The following is a 25999-nucleotide window of genomic DNA, read 5'->3' on the forward strand; positions in this document are numbered from 1 at the left end:
TGCCTCTTTGGTTCAAGACTGAATTTCTGACCAAGTTGTTCTACAAGGGCAAGGTTGGATGCAGAGTCACCTCTCAATATTCTGTGAGGTCACTGCACAAACGCCTGCTGCATTTGCAAATCAACACTGACCTGCAGTCAAAGCTATGACATCTTATATTCTTTCAATAACACTTTTTGTCTTGAAAACAAAAGTATTGATGAAGCCCCACCAGTTTACCTCCTTAGAAAAACAACAATAAAAAAAACCCAAAACAATTTACAGGCTAATGTGTTTCTCAAATGTTCTGTATTTAATGAGCAGTTTCAAAAGCCTCAGTGATGAATGCAGATGTTCTACAAGCAGAATTCTTGACAGAGATCTTCCAAATACCCAGGCACAGTCCCAAAAGTTCATGTCATTCATTCCATTCTGCACAATGTGAATTTTTGTTTAAATTCTTTTTGGGGGGCTTTCATGTAATGGAATTCCTTCACCTACAGAAATTTGCAATGACATACTTTGTGCTGGTCTGGGTAAATGTTATGCCATGTCTCTTAAGCACCCCTCAGATTCAATGATGCAACTGCACATCTCGTGAACAGTTGAAGGAAAAACATCCAACTGGCAGCTGACCTGTTTCAGATTCTCCTGTTGCCAGCAGAGGTGGTAGCACATGGCCACACTGTTGTGACAGCTGAGTGCCACAGCAATGCACTGAAATGGAGGAGATTATTTGGGAGCACTGAGAACTGTCATTAAAAGATACCAGCCTTCTCTTTTCAGCACTGTCAACGCTCTGACAAAATTTGTGTTTCCAGTATATGCTTTCTAGACAAGGGCAGTGCCTGAGTTACCATTGTTGAACCTCTTAAACTGTTATAGCTTTAGATTCAAAATATCTGGTGTTTGTGTCCCAAGCTCGAGATCCTATGGACAACCAACATAAGTTTTATCTGTGGTTCAGATGTGACTCCCTTATTTAGGGACAATTCTTATAAAAAAGTTCATGATGATGTCTATGAAAATGCTGGATTTTGATGCCACTTAGACTATTTAATTGCTGGATTGGTACATCATTCCACTGATTTTAGGATGGAAAATAAATGTGTAGCCCTTGGAGGTGTACTATTAGGAAGTATGTGTGTACCAGAAGACATTTGAAAGAGATAAAAAAGTTCTCCTCCCCCAAATATTTTCAGATTATTTGGAACTAGTATAAAATCATATCAGCTATGCTTCAAAACAATGTTACTCTCACACATGTAAATCCAAATATTTCTAATGCAAAGCAAAAAAAAAAGAGACATGATTTGCTCCTACATTTCAGTCATCTTTTGTCCCTGCCTTGCATTTTGAATTGTTCCCGTTTGGATGAGCTCTCCTCTGGCTTCACTTTTGAAGTATTAGTCATCTTAACTCATAGAAAAGGATGTGATAGAATTAGTCTTTCTGCTAAACAAGGAAGATGGTGGCCCTGTCTCCTAGGTTCTACTAACAACTCTAAGTAGATGGGGAAAAAAAAGGTAGTTTTGATTTCAATACAATAAATAGAAACCCCAAAATCTACTACTGAAAATGTATACCTTTTTTCCATCATCTTCACTGGTGTATGTCTAAGTGCAAAATAAAATTATATTGCAAAATTGCAATTAAACAAAGTTATTAATTTTAAATATAAAATTCCTTTATATTTCATCATTAAATTATACTCTGAAACTAGTATGTGATCCAGAGTGATGTAATGGTCTTAAAATACAAAGAAATTATGCATTCTGTAATGTGTTCTTCAGAGCTTATTCAAGTTATTCCTGTCTTCTACTATCAATATATATATATATAACTTATTAAGAAGTCAAAGGGTAAAATAATTTTTCAAGCATAATGTAAAGTGTCAATTTGTTGAGAGTTTAAATGGAACACAAGTTCTACCTATGATGTGAAATCACGGTTAACCATGGAAACAATGTGTTTGGTGGGTTATCTGAAACAATTTCAAAATCTTGTGGACAAAGACTATTAGATTCACAGTATTTAATTCTTAACAAAAAAAAAAAACAAAAAAAAAAAAAGAGGGAATAAATAGATGACACACTATTTTTTCTACTTGCACTTAATTTAAAGTCAAAATTAAATTCATATGCCATTATTTTTACTTGAAGAAGAGTGACGTATCCATGAAAAAGTGTTTTTTCTTTTTGTGGCTTGTTTGCTTTGTTTTCTTTTTAAGGTATCAGACTAGTATGGCTATATGTTTGTTGTTGTTACTGTTAGGTGAAGAGATAAAAATAGAAAAAGTAGCATGACTCCATGTATGAACACAAATATGGATTTACAACAGTGCTTAAAGTGCTTTCTTATTTGAGGAGGTACTTACACAAATGTCTTTTCATGCTTATCTCCTTTGTCACCATGTACTATATGCTTGCTCTCATTTATAATATAATGACAGGGCATTATGTTCATACTCAGAGTTTAGTATATTGTCATAAAAACATCTGAAAAGAGGAAAATGACAATTCTTTTTGTGTATTATTACAGCAATTTGAAAATTTTATTAAATACTCAAGTGCTTCATTTTGCCATTTATTCCTTTGCTTCCAACGTTGCTTAAAGCACTATGTAAGTACAAATAGATAATACTAAAAGCATATCCATCCTATTCTGGGGTTTAGACTAGGATTATTTACTGATGTCTTGCAGAACCGAGATGAAATTAGGATCCCGCGTGACCATTTATCTGCTGATGCTGCAAGATGTCTTGCCTCCAGGATTGGTTTCCACATACATGGTTCACCAAAGGTCTAAATCTTATGAATATTTATACATTTTTATGTCTTGTTAAGTGGCAGTGCTGTCATGGGGGATGTCAAGTAGTATACTTTAATTTGCTAGTACCAGAAGTTGTGGGAGCAGCAGAAGCTGTGGCTTGGCTGCCTACATACAAAGGGTCCAAACAAGCCACTTTGGCTGCAAAGAACGAGTGAATACAGTGAAGGACTGCAAACAGGTTAGAAAACTCCAGCTCCTGGAAGTAGAAAAAAAAAAAAAAAAAAAAAAAAAAAGATTAAACATGAAACAGAAGAACACCCCACAAACATATAACCAGGAATGAACCATTATTGCAGCAGCAACAATTTTAATAGCTTGATGTAATTCTGCTAATGTACCTTACAATTCTCCATTATAGGGACCTAGACATTGAAAACGGAACATTCTGTAAAAAAATTGCTTGGAGATAAGATGGACAAATTTCTGGATTAAGTTCCTCCATAGAAATATGAGACCCTACTAGCTAAAGAGGAAAGAAAGTGACACTATATTATTTTTATTTTGCCTCAGGTCAATATAAATCTGGCACTTTTACAGGTTAATTTAGATAGAAACTTTATGACTGCACTGCAACAGTCTGCACACCTCTGGACTACTACCATTTAACCAATGTGCCCATGAAAATTAATAATGGTGAGGTCCATATTCATTACATTTGTTCATCACACCTCCTCACACTATTAATCGGCTAATAAATCGCACTATTAAACAGCTATTTCCTTACGTGATTCTTTAAAATATATATTAAAAAAAGAGGACGTATTTTCAAAATGTGCTACTATCACAAAGTGGTAATTGAGATCTGTTATTGGGCTAAAAAAAGGAATATATTCTATGTTTTAAATTTATTAGGAATATTATACAAATTCCTTTTTCTTCTGCTTTAATTTTCATTTCTTTATAGCCCCCTCAGCATGTGATTAGACTAGCTGGGACTTTGTTAGACACCACTACAGAGGAAACAAATAAAAACTACATTTTTTTACATATATAAATGGACTCCTTTATGTCTAATTGACTTTATCTAATCAATTTTTTTTACCTTATCTTCAGTATGTGTTTTTGAAGCTGGTATTTAATCGATAAATATCTGCTGTACTTGAAAACAATTACTGAGGTACTTCAATACATATAAAAGTAGTACAGAGTTTACATCTTTCTGCTTTGATTCACTCCCCATACATATTTTTTCACTGCAATGTGAAGCCTATAATTGATATCTGTGGTATATTCTACTTGTCTTACTCTCTAGTATTGATATTTCCAAGCTATGTAGTGCCAGGTTTTTGCTCTTTATCTGTTCTAGGAGAATATTGAAAATGTTGTAAATTCTACAAAACCTCCTAAAACTCTCAAAATGACATCAAACCGCAATTTTCTGCCTCTTGAGATTTCCTGGAAGACGTTGCTTTGTGGAATACATGCAGACATTCACAAATCCCTCATGGGTGAGGGACACAGTGTGAAAGCAGACAGCTGGATGAGCAGAGTGTGCAGTGATGTACTGAATGGGTGAAACTTTGTTCAGGTTTCCTACAGTCTCAGCAGATATCCTTCAGACATGCTCAGAAATAAGCTGATAATATCCCATGAGGTTCTTTAAACTCCCCTCATGACCAATTCTCAATAAAAAAGATAAATTTTATGCCAAATTTCACAAACCTGCCAGCTATGTCTATGTAAAAAAAAAAAAAAAATCCACTGACAGACATTTTCAGTTTTAAACCCAGAGAGAAGGGCAATTTTATCACTATGTCAAAGTGGATTTTTTCCTCCCTGCAATTTCAAAATAAGAAAATGTATTATAAATAAGAAAACAATGAGCATTCAAAGATGAGGAAACGAAGATTTATGCAAGCTATTTCAGAATAATAACTATGAATTGGAATTAAGTTACTTAATGAAGTTAACTTAATTTCATTAATATATTTATTTACCCTTTTTAGTACTACCAAAAAACAGCTGAGGCCTAAGATAAGGGAATAAATATTTAGTGGAACCATGAAATATTTTTAATATCAATTGCATGTATTATCTGTAGAGTGACTATATTTTCCCCTATGTCTTAACAAGATAACCATATTAAAACAAATGTTACAGTTTGAGAATTGTTCAAGTCAATTAGGTAACGCTACAAGCTGAACATTGTTACTATCATAATTACAGCTACTGGACAGTGAATTTTTACAGTGCTTGAGTGTAATTATTACCAAGAGTTATCACAGGTGTTTCTGCAATAGTAACACATCAGGAATATTCTCTGCTCAATTTACCATCAGGGGAAATGGGTGAGGCAACAGAACAGCCTCTGAAGGTCCCATTTGATAACTATTATCAATGGCAATGACAACATGAAAACTACCTTGATTGCAAAAAAGAGCAGTAATAGGTCAGCAAACGCTCGATTATTAGTTGCAATGAAACTTCCTATTTCAAGGAATGTGCTCATATGAGGACATGCATTTTTAACTGGAAATGAAAGCAATGTGAAGCGCAGTAGGCTGACTGGTATGCCTGATTAAAGGCTGCAACTCAGTTCCCAGAAGCCCGATTGATGGGAGCAGGATCTATCAGGAACAACACTTTTCAGGCAGGTTAGCCTAAACACAAGAAATCTTAACAAACATATATGACTCCATGTAGAGCTGCTGACAGACAGAACATGCCCTCACTTCTGCTGGGAACTTGCACTTTCAGGTGCCTCCGGGTTGGCACTACTTCCAGCAGACAGAGGCTCTTGCGCACCCTCAGCCACCCTGGTTGTTTCACTACACACTTTGTCCTCAGCCACACTTTTGTCTGAATATACTTTCCTCTAGGCAGGGTCGTGTGTATTGCACACAGTCCAGATGAAGTTTCAAATGGACAAACAGAACAACCCTAAGACACCTGAAAAAATATGCAGTTAAGCCATTGAAGATGATACCAGTAGGGAAAGTCACATGCTCTGAATCCTCCAAAAAGCAAAGAAATACTAATTTAAGCCACACCTACTTGCCCATGCACAAATACACAATTTACTATTATTAAAATTTCCAGACTGCTGCCTGTACACCTCAGCTAAGGCCCTACTCTCCCAGGAATATCAATGTACCCTCTGGTCTTCAGATTGTCTTTCTAAGCTATCTCTTGACTAAACTTCTCTCACCCTACATTGCTGTCATTATAGCAGACACTTCCAGATTATTAACCTGAACATATGCAGTTCCTGCTGAGGACAAGGTAAAGGGGCAAAAAGGCATGTGAGAAAGATGCAGCCATTGAGAAGGTCAGAAGCACATTGGAATTCTAGTAGCCTTTCACAAAGGAAGTCTGGGTTGAAAAGACAGAGAAGGAAAGAGAAAACAGTTTTCCCAAAAAAAACCAACAAACAAACCCCAGAAATCTCTTATTGCATTGTATTATACATATATTATGTAGTATGATAAAGCTACACAAATGATACATTTACAAAGTCCAGCAATTGTATGTTTTGAAGTACCCATGGTATATTTTAAAAAAGTCTTCTCTTTCATCCATATATAAACTGCTGATATGAGAAGATATTTGTTCATCAAAAGCGGAGTTACATGGTCTCTCTATACTTGCATAGAATCCAATCTAAAATATATATTTAGACAAATAATTCATATGCAAGACATGGGGAAACTATAAACTGAACCACACAAACCAACACAAGTCAGAAACCTGAACTCAACAATTCAGTAGCTGCAACTGAGCAATCATTCTATAAAAATCTTAAGGACGTATACTTATAACCCATTTAAAGATGATATTCTAAATGTGAAGAGCACTGTGATGCTCAAAGAAAAACCCTCAAGGGTAAGAGCAAGAATTAATTTAAAATTGCATTTTGGAGAACAGACTTGAGCAGAAATGTCAGTCTGGAAAATGATGCAAGCACCCATCAAGTCACCTTGAAACAGTAGAAAGTGGGTATTTTGTTCATAGTAATGTGATCAGTAGTCATTCAGGATATTTAGATTAGATGTTATACAAGATAATTTCAAGCAAAATTAATTGAAATTAATTAATACTAAGGTAATTAATTAATAATGAGATTAATGTGAAATCCTTGAAGTTTAACTTCTTCCTTTGCTGATACTATATCTGTGCCTTCTTTGATTTTCCATATGCAAATAGATGAAGACAATTGATGACCTTCATCTTGATAAACTTCTTTTTGTACCCACTTCAATTTTGTACTGCTCAGTTTAGGAGTTCAGCCAATCTGTGAACAAAAGTTCACCTGATGCAGCACAGCAGTGTGGCCTTGCCTGAGTTTTCTGAGAGAACTGTTATGCTGCAAGTTGGGGGAGGTGAAAGCACAGACTGAAGTGTAGCTTTTGAGTCATACATGTTTTACCAAGGACAGAGATCCTCAGTTTCCAGTTTGGTGAAAATTCAGTGATGTAATAAGATGATGATTTTTATACACATCACTTACTCCTATGTTTGGAGGCATATGTTTATATCTAGAAACTGGAACTCTTGAAGATTTAAGGTACTCTTCTTATTTGTCAGAAAAATCTAATACTTAGGTGAAATTGAAGATCACAGCACTCTGAGTTTATTACAGTCCCCAGACTATGTATCACCTCTGGAAGCTGATGTGATACTATTGAGACACTCATTAATCTACAGCTAAACAAACAGGTGAACAGAAAAGTAACTAGATAGGAAGGTCTAAGTGAATCCCTTTTGAGCCTTACATATGCAGAGAAAGCTTTGCCCTTCTGTGCTTAGTTTCTTTTTTACCCAAGCCAAACAGCTCGGTAAGAACAAATACAGGGACACATTGGCTACACATTCTGTCAAACTCACAGGTCTATTTTTTAGCTCTCACTTGTAAAAGAAATTTGTCTCTCTGAGCAAACTTGTGCAATATTTCCTGCTGAGTGACAGCTGGGAAATAACCTACAGATTGGAATGTCTAAGGGGGTATCAGTGATTAATGTTGCCCTTAAGTGGTTCTCTTGTCAGAAACCACTTAGACCTTGCCATAGATACCTTTTAAGTTAGGTGTTTGCTTTAAGGCACCCTGCCATAGACCCACTGGTGTAACCTATGGAAATTATTATTCAGATTTTTGGACCGGAACTATAAGGAATAAATCCATAAGGAAACACTTCCTTTATTCTACATTATATATCTTTATAGTAACATGATTTAACTTAGAGAGAAGCCAAACAAAAGCATGAGCATAATGTCTCTACAGAAAAAAAAGACAGTATTTGAAATGTATAAATACCTAAAATTATTTTAAAGCTGAAAAGAACTATACTGGGAAATAAGTTAAACAGTAATTAAATCCATAGCACATGCTGTATGTCTCAAAGCATGCCATATTGAATTTTTTAAGTCAGGCATGAAGCACACTATAAAAAATTTTGACAATATTATAAAAATATTAGTTTTTCAATGTCAGTGAAGGACTTTCTTTCTCATAGGAATATAAATGCTGGTGGAAAGTGCTTTTATCAAAAACACAACAAAAAACCCAAACCAAAACAAAAAACAACAACAAACCTAACAGATGAATGTATGTAGTACTGGACTTTATCCCAAAATGTATTTTCCTTAGATTTTTCAAACATTAACACTGATATCTCTGCATATGCCACCAGAATACAGAGGAGATTCTGGACAATTATGAAGATAGTATGGATAAAATTTATACTGCTGATGCATACCCAAGCAATGTATATCTACAAGTTGGAATGCATTTCTAGAATAATAACAAATTAATTTTTTGATCAAAATTCAATAGCTGAGCATTTTGACAGTCTTGATTCGGCAGATCATGAATAAATGTTCTAAAGGTAAAGGGTATTATCACATAGGTTCAACATGCCATATCACACATATCTGGAAAAGCATGAGGTACACAAAATGTTCGGCATTATAAATGAAGGAACACAGGAAGAACTAGGATTTTGGTAACTCAAATTTTTCTGTGAAGCTATTATACAGAATCATAGAATCTTTTAGGTTAGAAAGGACATTTATTGAGTCCAGTGGTTAATCCAGCACTGCCAAATCCACTACTAAACCATGTTCCCAAGTGCCACATCTCCATATCTACACCATCCCACTTGGGATGGTGATTCTGCCACTTCCCTGAGCAGCCTGTTCCCATGATTGACAGCCCTCCTGGTGAAGTTATTTTTCCTAGTATCCAACCTGTATCTCCCCTGGTGCAAATTGAAGCCATTTCATCTTGCCTGATTGCTTGTTACTTACAGAACAGACTGACCCCACCTGGCTACTATCTCCTTTCAGGCAGTTGTAGAGAGCAATGAGATTCCTCCTGAGCCTCCTTTTCTCCAGGCTAGACAGCCCCAGCTCCATCAGTTGCTCCTCATCAGACTTGTGTTTCAGACACTTCACCAGCTCTATTGCCCTTTTCTGGACTTGCTCCACCACCTTAATGTCTTTCTTTTAGTGAGTGGCCCAAAACTGAACACAGTTTGTGGTGTCTGGAAAGTTACCTGCTATGCCCTGCTTCCACATTGGTGCTTGGGCATTAGGGAAGAGCCCTAATACATGGGTGCAATGGCTCCTCAAATTTATTTTTTTTTTCTCTGCTGAGTCCTCCTTTCACTACATTCTGATTATTCCCCGTGTATTATAACTCAAGAAAGAAATAACAGAATCATAAAGAAAATGTTACAGCAGTGGGTCTCCAGGCCAGCTGCAAAACAGAGCTGCATCTAACAGGTGATGATAGTTGTGGCATCAATATTCATTGCAGCCTTTAACAGATGTTTTACAAAATTTCCATCCTCTGATTTCAAATGAAGTCTGCATACAATATTCATGAAATTTGGCATTAAAAATATTTCTGAAAACCTGATTAACATTTCCTAATGACTCAACAGTTCCGCAAATAGCTATACATCTAACCTAGGAAAGTAAAGCAAAAAAATAGAGGCTAGACTGTTCCACCTCTCCTTATGATGAATAGTCTTTTAAATCTATGAAAGGTTTAAAGGATACAGAAGGGGGTTATCCACAAAGTTGTAAGCCAAACAGTGTTGAAAATATATGGCCCGAGAACCTTCACATTTATTTTACAGACACATTTATCTACATTTCTTAGACTAGGCAACATACTTAATATGTAAACAAATCAGAATGGATAGTAGTGCTCATTATAAATGCTACAGCACCTTCTAAAGAGAATATAACCTGACATCTTTGCATATAGTTTATGTGCATTGATCACCACAAAAATGAATTAAAATTAACAGATTTTTATTTCCAAATTGAGTAATGTGAAATTTTAAATTTATAGAAAAGAGCAGCAACCAGGGAACATGACGGCATATTAATAAGCATGATAGCAGTTTGTAGAATATTCTGGCTTCATAAAGTGTACGGTAGCATTTCTATCTTAATAAAAGTTTGGCACAATTTTCTAGAACTCAATTTGAGTGGAAATAGCAATAGGTACAATAAAGGCACCAGGATACCACTAAGGCTTATATATGTCCAACATACTTATGTATCTCTAAGTGATTTATATGACAGATATACTTTAAAACATTTTAAATTTTAATTTAATTTAAAATTTAATTTAATTTATTATACTTTAAAACAATTCTTAAAAAAACAACATTTTTTTTTCAAAATCTATATTTTATTCTTTGGTTTTATTTTTTTAATGTAATTCAGTATGAAAAATATATTCTCATTTTACCAGTTAAAAAAACAAACAAAAAAAAAAAAAATAGAATAAAAGCCTGCTAAATTTCCAAAGACCCCAACAGTGCACCATTCCTGGAATCCTATTTATTTTTGTTAGTGCTAAAATCATGTGTAAATATGACAGCAATAGCAGACAGATATTAGAAAAATAATGATGACTTTAATCCTTCATCTGTACATAAGTACAGAATAAAAGTTTTCAATTACTTTCTTTAGAGAAAATGATCCTCATGACATTAGGTTAACTGTATTGTCTTATTAGAGCTGAAAAAAACTTCTGTACTACTAAAAATAACTCTGAAGGAAATCAGAAATAAGAAAATATTTATCTTTGAGGTGCAGCAGAACACCAAGTTATCAAAACCATGGTGTCCACATTTTATTGCTGTTGATTTAATGGGAACTCTTACATACCTTTATTTTAGTGAGTAAAAACACTCAAAATCAAGTAAACAGCTGCTGGGTAGAAAATAATTAACATCAACCATAAAGAGTCATGGAGGAAGAAGCATAATGTAACTATTGGCATTTAAACACATAACTATCCCCAAAACAATGCTTTTTTTTTTTTTTTTTACATATTCTATAATGCTCTACATATTTAGTACTTATAGACAATTTATTTAACCATTTCCTTTTTTCTCATGGAACAATTTTGTTATGACATTCATTCATCAGTCTGGTCTCTGACATGGTCAGGAAAAACAGTATAGTAAATGCCTTATAAGGAAAGCTTAGACATCAACAAGAAAATAATTTTTATCTTTACAGTAAAATTTGGATTCTAGTCAAAAAAGAACTTTGACCCAGACTCTCAGGCAGTTCCAACCATCACAGACATGGGGAGATCACTTTTCATGCCGCGACAGTAAACGTCCTTATTCTCAAAAGACATAAATTGAAATAATCTTAAATCTCTCATGGCTAATGTTTTCATTAATTAACCCTTGAATCAAAAGCACAACTGGAAATACAACTTTTCTGATTTTGCATTAGACACAGACAGTAAGCTTCTGTCTTGTTGGGAACTATGTATTTAATGCACACGGGGTTTTTTTTCTCTGAGAAATAAAAACAGATTTTCAACCTTTGCTGAGTTTTTCTCCCAGGTTGATTTAAGGATATACTTTCCACCATTCCTTCATGATACAATTATAGGGTGAAAAACAGGGTACTCAAGCTCTCAGATAGCTTTATCACAACGACAAAGAGAAGAGTTGGAAAACATGCCTAAACCCATATATCCCATAAATCCTGTATTTTATTATTTTTAGATCTAATTTCAAGAGATTTTTAACTAGATAAAAATAATTTGTTCAGTTTTCTTCAAGTTCATTGGTTTCCTTTACATTCCTTGTGAATCATTCTAATATTTCCAAGTAACTTAGTCTATTATACTCCTCCACTCCCCTAGCTGCTTTGAAAATTGTGTATTGCCTTTATACAAACAATATATTGTTTTTACCTTTGCTTCGATTTGTTTAGTATCTTGGTTTTGGAACAAAAATTTGATTTTGCTCTTCCCATCATCTGAAGAACCTTTGAGCTGAGAAAACTTGTACCTCCAAAGCACAGCCTAAAGGGAAAAAAAAAACCAAACAAACCAAAATATAAAAAATCACACACAAGCAAGTCAATGTGGTTATCATTGAAAATTGTATTAGAAATACCTGATCTCCTTCCAAGGAAAGTTTTAACATCTTTATGGTACATAACTAAATAAATGTAGTATTCTGTGGTCAGATGTTCCTTTAATCATATAGATACATTATATTTTGGCAGTGCTTGAATAACACCTGTCAGAGTACATTTGTGAAATTTACTCTGAAATTCCTTTATCTATTTTTAATACTGATTAAACAAAAAAGAAAAGGATTTTTTTCCACTGATCATCTGTGGATTCCCTACTCTATCTGAAGTATTGATCTGACATACAAGCGCCTTCTTTCCTTACTAAAAAATATCTAGAATTAACATAAAGGGCATATACTAAAATATAAAAATTATATTTAAAAAAAATAGACATACTAAAATGTCTATTTTTAAAGGATAAAATAACAAAAGAAAGATCTTTAATGAGAATATATTTTGAGTTTATTTATGAGAGCTCTAGTGAGGAATTTGAGCAAATAATTCTAACCGTATCAGTGGCCTTTCAAGTAATTATGAATGACTTGAATTAATATGTTGAAAAAGACATAATGCTTTACAAAAAAATATGTAATTAATAAAATTTACAGCTGTCTAGAAAAGCATCTCTTTAAAAGTATATCTAGTGTGGATCTATGTAGAAAAAACCAATTTTAAACTACTTTGTTTAGAAATGGAAAAGAACTATTTTTGTTGTCTTTTCAACCTCCTTTAAAGATAACCCCCACCCTCCAGACATTTCACATTGTTAAAACTTTTCATTGTGATTCCAATAGTATTTCACATAATTAGGTCATCATCATTTACATTGTTCCACTACTTTTATGAACACTAATTTCACAGGCATCAGACAACACAGAAACTTAAGGCAATCCTTTTGTCTAAGGGTTTGTAATTGCTTCCTCTCAGTGGTGTAGGATGACACTTCCATCTGTGCCCTTAGTCTTTATCTATGAATGATTTACTATCTACTGGGAATTAAACAGAATATGGGGGAGGTCAAATTTTTCGCTGCCCTAAATCTATGCAGGGCCGTCTGCTTCAGGATGTGTTGGTCCCTTTATGTCAATGACTGGCAAAAATCTCTACCCTGCACCAAGCTGGATAAAGTTTGTTGTGTTTGTCTTAGCAACATGACAAGAAAAGAAACCTCAGTGACAGCATTTAAACTGTGCACTATACATAAAACAAGTGCTAGAATTTTTCTCCAAAATTTTCTCTATATAGTTGTCCCTTCCAGATAAAAAAAAAAAAAAAAGAACCCTAGTCTCAGCACCACTTTCGTTTTCTGGGAGTTTGTGACAGGTGAGCTCCCATTTGCCATAAACAGAGTTAAGGACATTCAGTTTCACATAAATTAGAGGAGTTTGGCAGTTTATGTGAAAATGAATCCTATTTGTTTCAAATATTGTCCTCGTGAGCCCACCAATCTGTGTTACAGAAAATAAAATAGATTCCCTCATTCATATATGTGTGAAATTCCTTTGCAATTGTTCAAAGATGTTTATTTATATTGTACAGATAGTGAGGTAAAAACAAAACAAAGCAAAATAACCCAGTATATAACATCATTCAGGTGGCTATATTCCTACCTGCTTTGTAAACTCCTTTTTTTTTTTTTTACAGATTTACAATTTCAACAAATCTTGTCAGAAGATCAAGACCATTGCCTTTCTGCAGGGACAGCAAATCTACTTAGGCATGTCATTTCCTGGATGAGAAATGTAAAGGGCAGTGATTCTCTCTTTATCTCTGGAGAAAACAATCAAAGCAAGGAGCTATCATCTTTCTCTTCTCTGACGATACATGGAGAGGCCAAAAGAGAGATGCAGCATTAACAAGGACCCTTAGATGTGCAGGCAAAATCTCAGGGTACCTGGCCTTATTCCCAGTCAGATTAAGTTTGAATGACGATGAAGGATGTATTGAACTGAGGTACTTTGACATTTCCATGCAGTTTTGCCATGCACTTCATTCCCATTCAGAGGAAAAAGAATGACAGTCACACCAAACCACAGGCATGACTCAGGAGCACACTTCAATTTATGCATAACATTTGTTTTGGAGACTCCTATTTAGCAAAGGTTCTTACTTAGCACAGCAAAATCAGGTATATAGTGTGGAGAGAACTAATCCCAACAAAACTGCACTTCAACATCAATATATTAAAACAAGCTCCTAGAACTGACAGTTTCTGGAGAGACAATTAAATACTCTTCATCTAAAGTGTAAGGAGTAGAAATGCTATTGACAATTCATGAAATGATTCCCATATGAAAGAATTATCTGCTTCTTTTGAGTGGTCTTCAACAAATTGCACACACTTTCCCTCAAAGTTGTTGACTTGAGGGAACAGTCATTTGCGAAAATAAGAATAGGGAAATGTGAGCTTGAAGTTACTAAGTCAGGAATACAAAGTATTTAAAGTTAGTCACCCTGGCTACTTTTTCTAGAGAATCTCTGAATAATAAATCCTACATCCTGGTTTAAAATAGGGAGAACTGGTTCATTATGGTAGACTGTGGATGTATGTCTACTTCAATACACTATAATTAAATATATATTATTATACATAAAAAGTGTAACAGCTTAAACCACTTAAACTAGATGTTCGAATTCTAGATAGAAAAAAATTGGGTAAATTAGTCAATCATATGCCCAGTAAGACCCATTTAAATCCTTTCTCCTACCAAAGACACTGAAGTGCTGTCCTGTGTAGCCAGAACTGCGTAACTTGCATGTGTAGCACATGTATAAGGGATGCAGAATGTTATGACCACAGTCACATCGCTCTTAAAGTACCTTGGGGGGGGTCACTGGATCAATTCCTCTGGCTGCCTATGTTCTGAGTGTGGCTCTTCTTTTCATTTTCACTGCTGCAAAATGCATATGCAGTGAACAGGGACCAGACCTATCCTTTTTCAATGACTACTTCATAGTGCCAAAGAAAGGAGAGACCAGACCCACTCACCTGAGCACCAGTTTCACACAGATGTGCAACTACAGCAGTGACATTAACACAAGAGAGAGAGAGTTTCGTGTGTTATCTTTCATGATCCTGTGGGCTGACTTCAGTGTTACAGTGTTACAGTGTTCACTTTGGTGACCCTTCCAAATTCTAATTTTAAAAGCTCATTCTCCTGCATTAGACATAGGTATCCTTGGGAATACTGATCTACATCATTGTCAGTGTTGTTATTTTTTCATGTTTTTAAATATCAGAGTTCCTCAGTACCATTTGTTATCTGATTGCCTCAGAAAGTTAACACAGGCTGTTATAATTTTGTACACATACATATATATATATGTATACATATTGATTTTAACCAATAAGTACATTTGTAAAACATGCTGGCTTTTTTGAAAATTGTCAAACACTTAAATGTGTGTCACATAAAATATTTATAAATCAGTTTTCAGGAATTATGAAATATGAGCAGAAGTACATACTGGTTTGAAGGTGCAGTGGTATTGAGCTCAACACTCATAGGGCTACTTTTAGCTGAGAAAACCAGCCTGTTCTCTTTAAGTACTTCCCTCAGTAATTGTGCATAATCTGCATCACTGAGAATATTTTACAGGTCTACATACACTATCTATAGGAAGCAATAAGTATTTGTTTGCCCTAAAATAGATTTGACAGGTGGACCAGGTGTCAATTCTTTTTAAAGCACAAATTGCATCTGAATTAAAAAAGATTCTCTTGTAGACAGAGGCATCAGCTACTCGTGAGGATCCTGACACGCCTTTCAATGGCACACAGCTTTATGATGCCTTGATGGAAGATGAAGAAAACTCAGTATATTTATTTATTATTAGTATACTATTTATTGCCTTGAAAATTGAACTCTCATTTAATGAGATAGAATTTAGGAATAATGGTAAGTAGTCCAATTCAGCAAGTGGGGACCAAGGCATACACTGAAAATACCATCAGTGCCACAGTTTGCATACTCCCAGTGTGATCACAGAAAATCTGACAGAATTATTCCATCCCTTGAAAAATGCACTGTAAGAAGACAAACTCTTTGAACAAATACAGTATGTATCAAAAACAAAATTTAAAACAACCAATAAGATATAAATCCTTTTCCCAATTATTATTCATATATTGCTTAGGCTGCTTTTTTGCATTTTACACAATTTAATAAAATTAACTTCAAAGAATACCAGAATGCAATGCAAACAAATAAACTGCAGACAAGCTGACAAATTAGATTTAAGACTCCTCTTGAGATGCTATTAAATTATTGTAATAACAAATCATCAAAAAGCAAAATCCTGTATTCACTGAAATTAACAGGATTTTTTTTCCTGTGACGTATCTGGGACCAAGATTTTTCACCAATAATTTTTAATGAGAAATATTTTATTTATAAGTAATCATCTAGGACTCATTTGTGCTAGTCTTTGCAAACAAATTACTGCCTATTATCTTCCACTAGTGTTATCCTGCTATAATTAAAAAGGGACGCTCTCTGCCTGCGTATTTTTATTTTATAGTTGGTACATAAATGCAACATATAAATGACACATGGAAGAAAAGCTTTTTTTTTTTTTTTTTACTTTTATACCTCTAATACAGTCACACAAATGAAGAAAATCATATGGTGTCTATTCTTAGCAATAGTGCTGGATCTAGAACACATATATTCTATAAAGCACCTTAGAAAATACTTTCACATCTATATTATATGTCAGTTTGCTACTCATTCCCAGAATCTTGGACTAACCCACATACAATTTTGGTGAGATGACATCAAACAAAATCACTTTCCATCTAGGTAATGACATCATAAATATGAAAATACATTATAACTATAACTATCTTTGTTTAGGTTATGACTAGGAATATTCATTAGAGCTTTTGTTTTGTTTTGGGTCAAGGAGCTTGTTCAAATCCTAAATAGAGACCAGATTATCAAACAAATACAGAATAGGTGACTGTATTTTTACTTACCATGCTCTAAGGAATATTCATAAAAATGTGAATGTCTGACTAGTACAAGGCTCTGGGATGGATACATCATTTAGGATACAGAGGGAATTCCTTCCTATTCATTGTCACTAGGGAGGAAAATCTGTATTTTGACAACACAAGAATCTCCAACCAGAACATATTTAATTTGTGGCCTGTGGATTCAACAATTAACTACCTTCAATTTATTATTTAATAGTTTTGTCTATTCTTTAGTCAAAATATCCACTGTGAACCAAATCTCTTCTTGCAGAAAGACTATTTACACTTCATAAACTCGAGCAATAGTGTTTGCACCACATACTACAATGCATCATTTCACCTGCCATTGAAGCCACATGAGGAGCAGAAGAGGTCATTTGGAGGAGAAGAAACTAAGGGAAGACCTCATCATCAAGGAAGTCTACAACTTCCTTGTGAGGGAAAGAGGAGGGGCAGACACTGATCTCTTCTCTGTGGTGATCAGTGACAGTGAGGGAATGGCCTCAGGTTGTGTCAGGGGAGGTCTAGGCTGGATAGTAGGAAAAGGTTCTTCACCCTGAGGGTGGCTGGGTACTGGAGCAGGCTCTCCAGGCAAGTGGTCACAGCAAAGCCAGACAGAGCTCAAGTTGTGTAGTGCTCAAGGAGTGTGAATCATGGGGCTCTACTGTTCAGGACCAGGAGCTGGACTTTGATGATTCTTATGTGTCCCTTCCAACTCAGGATATCCTATGATTTTATGAAATTCGTCTTGTATACAAGATCTATATATACATAGATATGTATATATATGTGTACATATCATACACATGATCTATGGAAATCATACGCATATTGTCATTCCACTGACACAAATAATACAGGTTTTATTATGTAAAAGAAGTTTGGACTTCAGTAGGATGCTTGGCAAATACCTAAATCTGTCAGTGTTTTATAATGGTTAGACAGCAACATCCCAGACCACCTGTAAACGGTGGAGTAAACAAAGAAACCATCTTTTTTAAGGAAAGGATGACAGAGATAATTTTTCAAGTTCTAGTTTCATCAAATCCCTTTGTTGTCTTTTCCATCACACCTTCAAAAATCTATAGCTGTACTTTTCCAACACTGCCTCCTATTTCTTGAAACTCTGACTGATTGGATTATTCTTCCTTTTAGATTTTTAAGGCTTTTTTTTTATATGTGATAAATGTTACAGAACTATGCTAAACTTCAGTGGGAACCTTTCAAGCTAATGCTGTTTGTCGTCTGACTAAAATACATGATACTCCTACAAGTCAAACTAAATCAAGAGCAGAAGCCCTCTAGGTCCTTGTTTCTAAGAATAAAAGTAATTGAGTCTTCAGGCACTTGGGATACACCTTAATTTGTCTGTTTGTCTCATAGCTAATTGAGAAAGATTTCATTCTTGCCAAGTGACACTTTGTCCAGAGTTATAGTGGCGGTAGGGAACTGAGTAGGATTAAGATCTTGTTCGTGCTCAGTTCTGCTGTGTTACTGATCTCTGGAGAATGTCTTACTACCAAAGAATTATGGTCCAAGGCAATTTACTTTGTGAGCTGCTGCAGCTTTATAACTGTAAAGGGAAAGACAGGGGAGGACACAGAGGATAAAGAACAAAAATGAGACAAAGGAAAAAAGCATGAAAGTCAGCCTTTATAAAATAACTGTTCTTGTCCATTACTGAAATCATATAGAATGCTAAAAGACTACAGTGTATTTGCTTGGTACTGATGGACAGCCTAACAACATTTGTTTCTCTCCACAGAACATAAAACTGCATGAAGCATGCATGATGGCTTATATTAAAGTTACAGTAGCTATTTGTTCACCATTTCAACTTTGAGGCATGGAATAAATATTTTTTCACAAGAGTTACATCATTAAATCACCATCTTCCAGTGAGTCTTATTTCTTTCTGCCTTTCCTAGTACTGAAATTTGAATATCAAGAAGTTTTTTATATGCTATATATGTATTAGTTGCATGAGGAGACAGACAAGGTATGTATCTCTAGAAAACATGGCAGATCATTCCTAAAGAAATTAAGAGAAATACTGAGCTGTGTGATTTAGTAGTTTTCTTGTACAGAAACCAAATTAAAGATATTTGCAATGCTGTTTGTTGTTCATGGTGTATTCTCTTTTTTTGGAGAAATGCTCAAGGTTTCTGTAAGAGAACACAGGACAGGTACACTGATGTTTGTTGATAGGCACCTTGTGGGCCATTATGGAGCCTTTTCTTACTCTGTTCTAGCACCACCATATAATTCAGCAGCACCTTTATTTATTTTCAATCCTACAAGGGATAATTTTTTTCTCTTCTGACAAATACATATTTTTGACTTCTGTTTTAATGAGCAGTAAATATGATGGAGTACAGACACAGCACTTTGCTCAGGTAGGTATATGGCAATGTATATTCATACAAACACATACATATATTATTATTAGAACTGATGATGCAAATATGCACATTATAGGAAACTATTTTAATGAATATGTCAGTAAAACAAAAATATATATAATATACATATTTCCATGTGCATCCACCAATATATTTTTTATGGAAGCACATTAAGAATCAGATGTTGAATGGCATGTAAGTAGTTTTATACATTGGATCACTTTCAGAATATTAGTTAGATTAACTTCTGTACATGCCTTGTTATTCTGTTCAATCTATCAGTCTCCATACTTAATAATTAATATTGTGGCTGCAAATCTTATTTATAAATGTTCATCATCATATCTATGTATGTCCATACCTAACAGAAATTGCTCATAAAAGAGTTACATTTGCTCATTAAAACATTGATGTCTATATACTAGCTAATGTTAGACAAATTCAGGACATGAATGCTGGGATGTAGTTGGGCAGGACTTGAAAAAATAGTTTTCCCCAGTAAACACTGAAACACAATATTACAATAATGACCTAGGATAAAATTTGATATGCAACTTCTAAGAACTGGCACAGAGCTTTTTGCATCTTTTTAGAATTTTCATATTTTAAAACTAAATGAATAAAACATTTAGCATATGGAACATCTGTAATGAAAAATTATGTCTGGAGTAGATGCTGTATGCTAAGACACCTTGTCTTACAAGGAGTAACTAAGCAGAATCTGGAAAATGTGATTAAGGCAGAAATGAAAAGAAAATCGCTAATTGGCATTCACAAAGATTAGTAAAATTCATTTTTCACAGAATGCCAGCAATGAAGAAAGAGGGAAGTTCAGTGAGGGGATTTTATTTGACATCCTGTACTTCAAATAAAGCAAATAAAATTTGTTAAAGCTGGTAGACATTTTTTGGAAGAAATCCCCTGTGGAAAAGATGCTTTGAGGAAACTCCTTATTAGAATTATGCTTCTGTGTATGCCAACACAGGAGACTGGTGGCTTTTTGACTCCAGGCTTATAAATACCACACATGTAGGACTACACCACAAAAATAATCAAAATAAACATATGCCAGTATTGGCTTGGGCCAACACTTCGTGTCACTGTTTCCTTTAAACCATAGATTGCTAATAAAAGATGACACGTTTCACTGGAGCTCTGGCTCTGGAAAGTGCTACAAAAGAACAAGGGCACAAAGATACTTGTCACTACTTTTTAGGGTGCAAGGAGAAAGATTACTTCATGTCAAAAATTCTGTTTGGTAGTTTACAATCTACTTACCTGAACTGAGAACTAATTTTCTGAAATGTTGGCCTAATCTGATTTAACCAGGTAGTCTTAAAAACTGTTCATTCTCCTTTCAGGAAATTACAATGGCTTGTTATTAAGCATCATACCAAAATACTCTAAATGACAAACTACTGTTGACTCTATGAGTTATCAGTCAGAAAATTAATAGGAGAAAGTAGAGAATATGCAGCAGAAACATCTATGATTTATGCCAACACTGTCATAATTACATCACAGTACAGATTTTTTCTGAATAACTCAGTTTAATACTTTGTGTATTCATATTTATCATGGGTCTGTGCAGACACAGAAACAATGCTTTTATCTAATTATGATGTTTGACTTGAAATACATTTATCACAGACATCAGTTTTTAACCACTAATTTCAATTTACATAGTTAAGTATTATTTAAGGATTTAATGACAGCAAACAAGGAAACAAGCCTACACAGGGTTGTAAGGCTTTTCTCTGGAAACCATAAACATAATGAGAGCCATTACCCCCTATCCACTTGTTCATGAGCACTGGGGGTGATTTTGGGGTTTAGAACATTTGTGAAATTTTGACTGCAATTTGTCAGGCATGTTGAACAAAATCTGCTCAGTTACTCAAAATGTGAGAAAAAGAAAGAATTCAAATATTCTTGCATTGCTTAAATAACTGGAACATTTTAATAACTGAATAACTGTTAAAATCATGAGTTAAATAACTTGGCTTCCTTCATTTCAGTCTATTAGCAATTATGCACTTACGAAGACAAATCACAGTCAATTAATTAGTAATTAAGAAAGAAAACTTAAAATACCATAAGCACAATGTTAAGGCTGACATTGCCTGAAGATTTACTGAAGATACCACTGTAACAAAATATAAGACAGGACTTGTCAGAAACTATTTTGTTTGGAAAACTTCTTTGTTTTTGAAGATTGTTGTGTCCTGGGAAACATGAAAATGTCATAAATAAATAGGAATACAAAAACATTTAATGATATTCAGCAGATTTCTCCTCCAGATACTTGTCCAAGACTTTCTGTGAATTCATTAAAATATCTTGCATCTGCAGGGTTATTTTCTGAGCTATTCTGAGAGAAATACAGAATGAATTGTTCAATCTGACACTGACCTCTGAAGTCTATGAAATCTGGCTTTAAGTTAATCTTTACATAAAAAAGAGTGGTTGAATTTCTTATGAGCAGCAGGTCATACCAGAAGAGAACATGTACAGCAGGAGGACCACTAAGATGATCAGAGGGTTGGAGCACCTCTTTCATGAATGCAGGCTTAAAGATTTGGGGCTGTTGAACCTGGAGAAGAGAGGCTCCAGGGAGAACTTATTGCTGCTTTTCAATACCTAAAGAAGGTGCTTATAAGAATTGAGAAAGAGTTTCTATCAAGGCCTACAGTGCCAAGACAAGGGACAATGTTTTTTTGGAACGTAAATGTAAAGTGGAAGAAGACAGAGTTCAGACTGGACATAAGAAAGAAATCTTATATGATCAGGGTGGTGAGACACTGGACTAGGATGCCCAAGGAGCTGTGGATACCCTGTCATTGGAAGTGAAAAGATAATAGTTTGTACTGATTTTTCAAATAGAAATTGTAAAAAATCTTACAACTTATAAAGAATTATATGTAACTATAGTTTTCATGAATGGTATGACATTTTAAATAATGTTTTTGGCTTTAATACTGAGTATGTTAATTCATAGGACACTTGCTAGGACTTTTGTATACCCTTAATTCACAAATGCACATGTAAATATTACTAAGATATGAATGATTTAATTAAAATCTTATTCATGTTTTCCTTGTCCTGAAAACCAGTTTCCATTTCACACTGGTTTTTTCACATTTCTTTTTTGGAAAACAGATTTTGCTTCATTAGGTGAAAAATAACATTTTTTTAGCTTATGTCCTATAAAGGTCTAGTTTGCATTTCAGTATATATGAGATTAGCAATATTGTTGAAGAACACAGCCAGCATAGACACAATTTACACTTGTCATTATCATAATAAAGATATCTGAATAATTTTTTGACTAAGAGCATTACAGCCTTCACCTTTCCATAAAATGATGGAGACTAGGTAATGCTTTTCCTGTTTGAGCACCCACTAAAACATGGTTGACACACTTAGATATTTCACCTTATGGCTTGTTTGACAATTTAAATTGTAGCAGTCACTGGGCAACAGATTATGTTGCTTTCTATTGTTTCTTTTCTTTTCTAACACAATTGCTGTCCTTATCTCACACTGCCTAATACCTGATCACCTAATGAAACAATGTCCTTTTATTTTATTCACAGTGTAATGCTTTATTCTAACAAACTATACTGTACATATAAGAAGTAATGGGTTCAAACTAAAAGGGTACATTTAGGTTAGGTATACAAAATAAATTCTTTACTATACTTTTATATACATATATAAAATATTATTGAGAGTGGGGGAAACTGTTTTTTTTTTTTTGATAATGCATTTTAATTCTGTTGTACTGATTTTTTTGTGTAATAGCTTCTAAACTGATAGTCACATTTCATTGATGAATTATACAAGACTGCTTTACAAAAAGAAACAAGGTAACGTAAGTGCTTGAATCTAAAATTCATCACTTTGCGCAAACAATGAAGTGGGAAGAAAAACAGTGTTTGGATTAGTGGAGTAATGAAGTGGGAAGGGTTGACTTAAGACAGCGCATAGGAACAAATTCTGCGGTCAAAAGGGCATTTTCAGCAATTGGTGGTGGCAGTGTTGCAGCATCTCAAAGGAAAGTAGGTATTGAAGAGAAGTGGAACTCAGAAAAGAGAGTTCACTCATAAGAAAGATTCTACCATTAACAGCCGTGTCAAGCAGTAAAGCCTGAGAACTTGCCAGCAATTAGTGCAAATGTCAACATATGACAGACTCAGTGTCACAATGATTTTACTGAGACTTGGATGTGCAATAATATAATATGAGAATTGATTCCATACTGTTTGCTTGATAAAGAAAACTCTTTCATCAGTTGTACTGAGTTTTGTTACAGCTAAAAGGAAAAGCAGATGGGTGAGACGTATAGACTATGGTTGATTTATCTTTTATACATACCTGAACAATAATAGCTAAAATATAAACTAGGAATTGTGGAATTGCTGTAATAGCACACAATCCTTCCCACACAACAAGAGAAGGGAATGAAAGATTATTTTCAAGTTCACAGGTGAGACTGAAACCAAGAAAACGATCTTTTCTCAAAACCAAGGACACACCACCCAAACAAACCATCAAGCTGAAGCGGTGTGGGCTTTCATGTGAAATTAAAGAAAAAAGATCTGATGCTTGCTTCAGACAAGTATCATTATTGACTTTCCAATAACAAGCACATAGCAGAATACTACTTCTCACATAATTAGAAACCACTCCTGAATCTAGACTAAAGCATGAGAGATTTGACTAGAGATGATCTGTTTCTATAACAAAGAGAAGGACATTTTAAGGATGTACTACTTGTCTCAAAATATTAGAAATAATGAGGAATAATAACAGTGTGATGGAAGAAATTCTTCAAACTTTACCTTTGTGGCAGCATCGAAACAGACAAAGCCCATGCTGAAGTCGATGGTAAGTCCCATAAGATGACTCTCTAAAACACAGGCATATGTCTTGCACTGTAAAAGAAAGATCAGAGAAGGTAGTTACCACAGAAGACATTTCTTAATCTTTTTTCTAGTACTACTTCTGAGTCTTTATTCTAATATTTATGTATCTCAAAATTATTATCAGAAATGAGTAATTTGTGTGTAACTACATCAATTCTTTTTGTCAGTGTATTTCAAATAAAAGAATTTTTATTAGTGATGAAGTTGTCTAAGTCATATGAAAACAGGCTTTGCTTCCATTAGGGAAAAAATGAAAGAGGGTCAGAATTGCCTCAGTGGCTTACTAATAACATTTCCTAAAAGGAAAATTTTGTTATTTTCAAACCTCCTTATTTTCTTTCCATACCCAGTAACAAATTTTATGTTTAATATATTCCTTTTATCTTTTCAAGGAAAAAAAAAAAAAAGCCTATGTAAAGTATCTCTTTGGTACACCATTTCTTGTGGTTTTCCGTAGTCCTAAATCTCAGGGAAAAAGTTAGTATTCTGTACTATTTAGCAGCTAATGGAATTATCTGAAATAACTTTTTTTTGGTTCAGATGGTGGACTAATATATATTAAAACTTTCTATGAGAAACCTAGGACTTCTCAAAGAAGACTTTATCATTGTATATATATATAGTTTTTAAATATATGCTTCTATTTATTTCCATAACATCACACTTAATACACACTGTGAGACATTTATAAGTGTAATTTTCAGCATCAAAACTACTGCTGTGCTGACTTCAGGTACAAAATTACAGACTTGTCCTTTTCATCATAAAATATGTAAAAAAAAAAAAATTAAAACATTTCCAAATCAGATGCAAGTTCTTTAAAGAAATTGTTCATTTTTTATAGACATTTTATCCTCCAGGTTAAATGAAATACAGATATATTCTTCAAATATTGCTGTAGCCACTAAAATTATGAAACGAGAACAAAGATTTCCATGTGTCAGCAAAATCAAAATAGAAATTGCAAACATGGGAACGATGTGGGTTAAGAACTGTAAGTATTACAGAAGAACCCATGATTATTTCTGGCATTTTGATTATCAAGGATAAATCTTTACTTATATATTCTTTGGGTGGGCTCTTGGATTCTAGATGGTCTTCCTCAGAACACATGAAGCTGGAAAGTCCATTAACAGCTTCTAAATAGAAAATGCAATGAAGGAAAATTGAAAACTTCATACTTAGTGTTTATATTAACAAATAAAAGTGGCTTTTTCTTTTTTTTTCTTTGATCAGCTACACCATAAGACTGTTACGAATGTGTAAAATTTGATTGTAAATCAGTGTGGATAAAGAAGAGGATATTGCCTTTTGTACTATCTCATTAGCAGAAGAAAAAAGTGTAAAGTGATATATTTCACAGTTACTCAAAGTTAATTAAGTCACATATGCAAAAATTTTCAAGTTTTGCAGCAAAGCAAAAAAAGTACAGTTTTGCAGAATTACCTCGCAAGCATCTTAGAGATGCAAATTACATTTTAATTTGTAAACGTTTAAGAACTGGAACAGACTTAGAGCCTTTACTGGAAATTAAATTT

General features: G+C 34.2%; 1 protein-coding gene across 2 annotated transcripts in view; it reads right to left on the reverse strand.

Annotated features, from left to right (window-relative positions):
- Positions 1–1906: 1906 nt before the first annotated feature.
- SNTG1 (syntrophin gamma 1) overlaps positions 1907–25999 on the reverse strand; it is a 318063-nt gene continuing 293970 nt past the window's right edge. For both annotated transcript variants that reach the window (XM_088057611.1, XM_088057609.1), the window contains exons 16-18: positions 24378–24470; positions 11987–12097; positions 1907–3007 (exon numbers count right to left, since the gene is read on the reverse strand). In XM_088057611.1, coding sequence (XP_087913737.1) covers positions 2849–3007; positions 11987–12097; positions 24378–24470 — 363 coding nt within the window. In that variant the 3' untranslated portion in view covers positions 1907–2848. The remainder of the gene's footprint in view (positions 3008–11986; positions 12098–24377; positions 24471–25999) is intronic.

Source organism: Pseudopodoces humilis, chromosome 1 (genome assembly GCF_049639895.1).
Source record: "Pseudopodoces humilis isolate 2021_Gansu_Grassland_sample_001 chromosome 1, ASM4963989v1, whole genome shotgun sequence".
NCBI lineage: Eukaryota > Metazoa > Chordata > Aves > Passeriformes > Paridae > Pseudopodoces > Pseudopodoces humilis.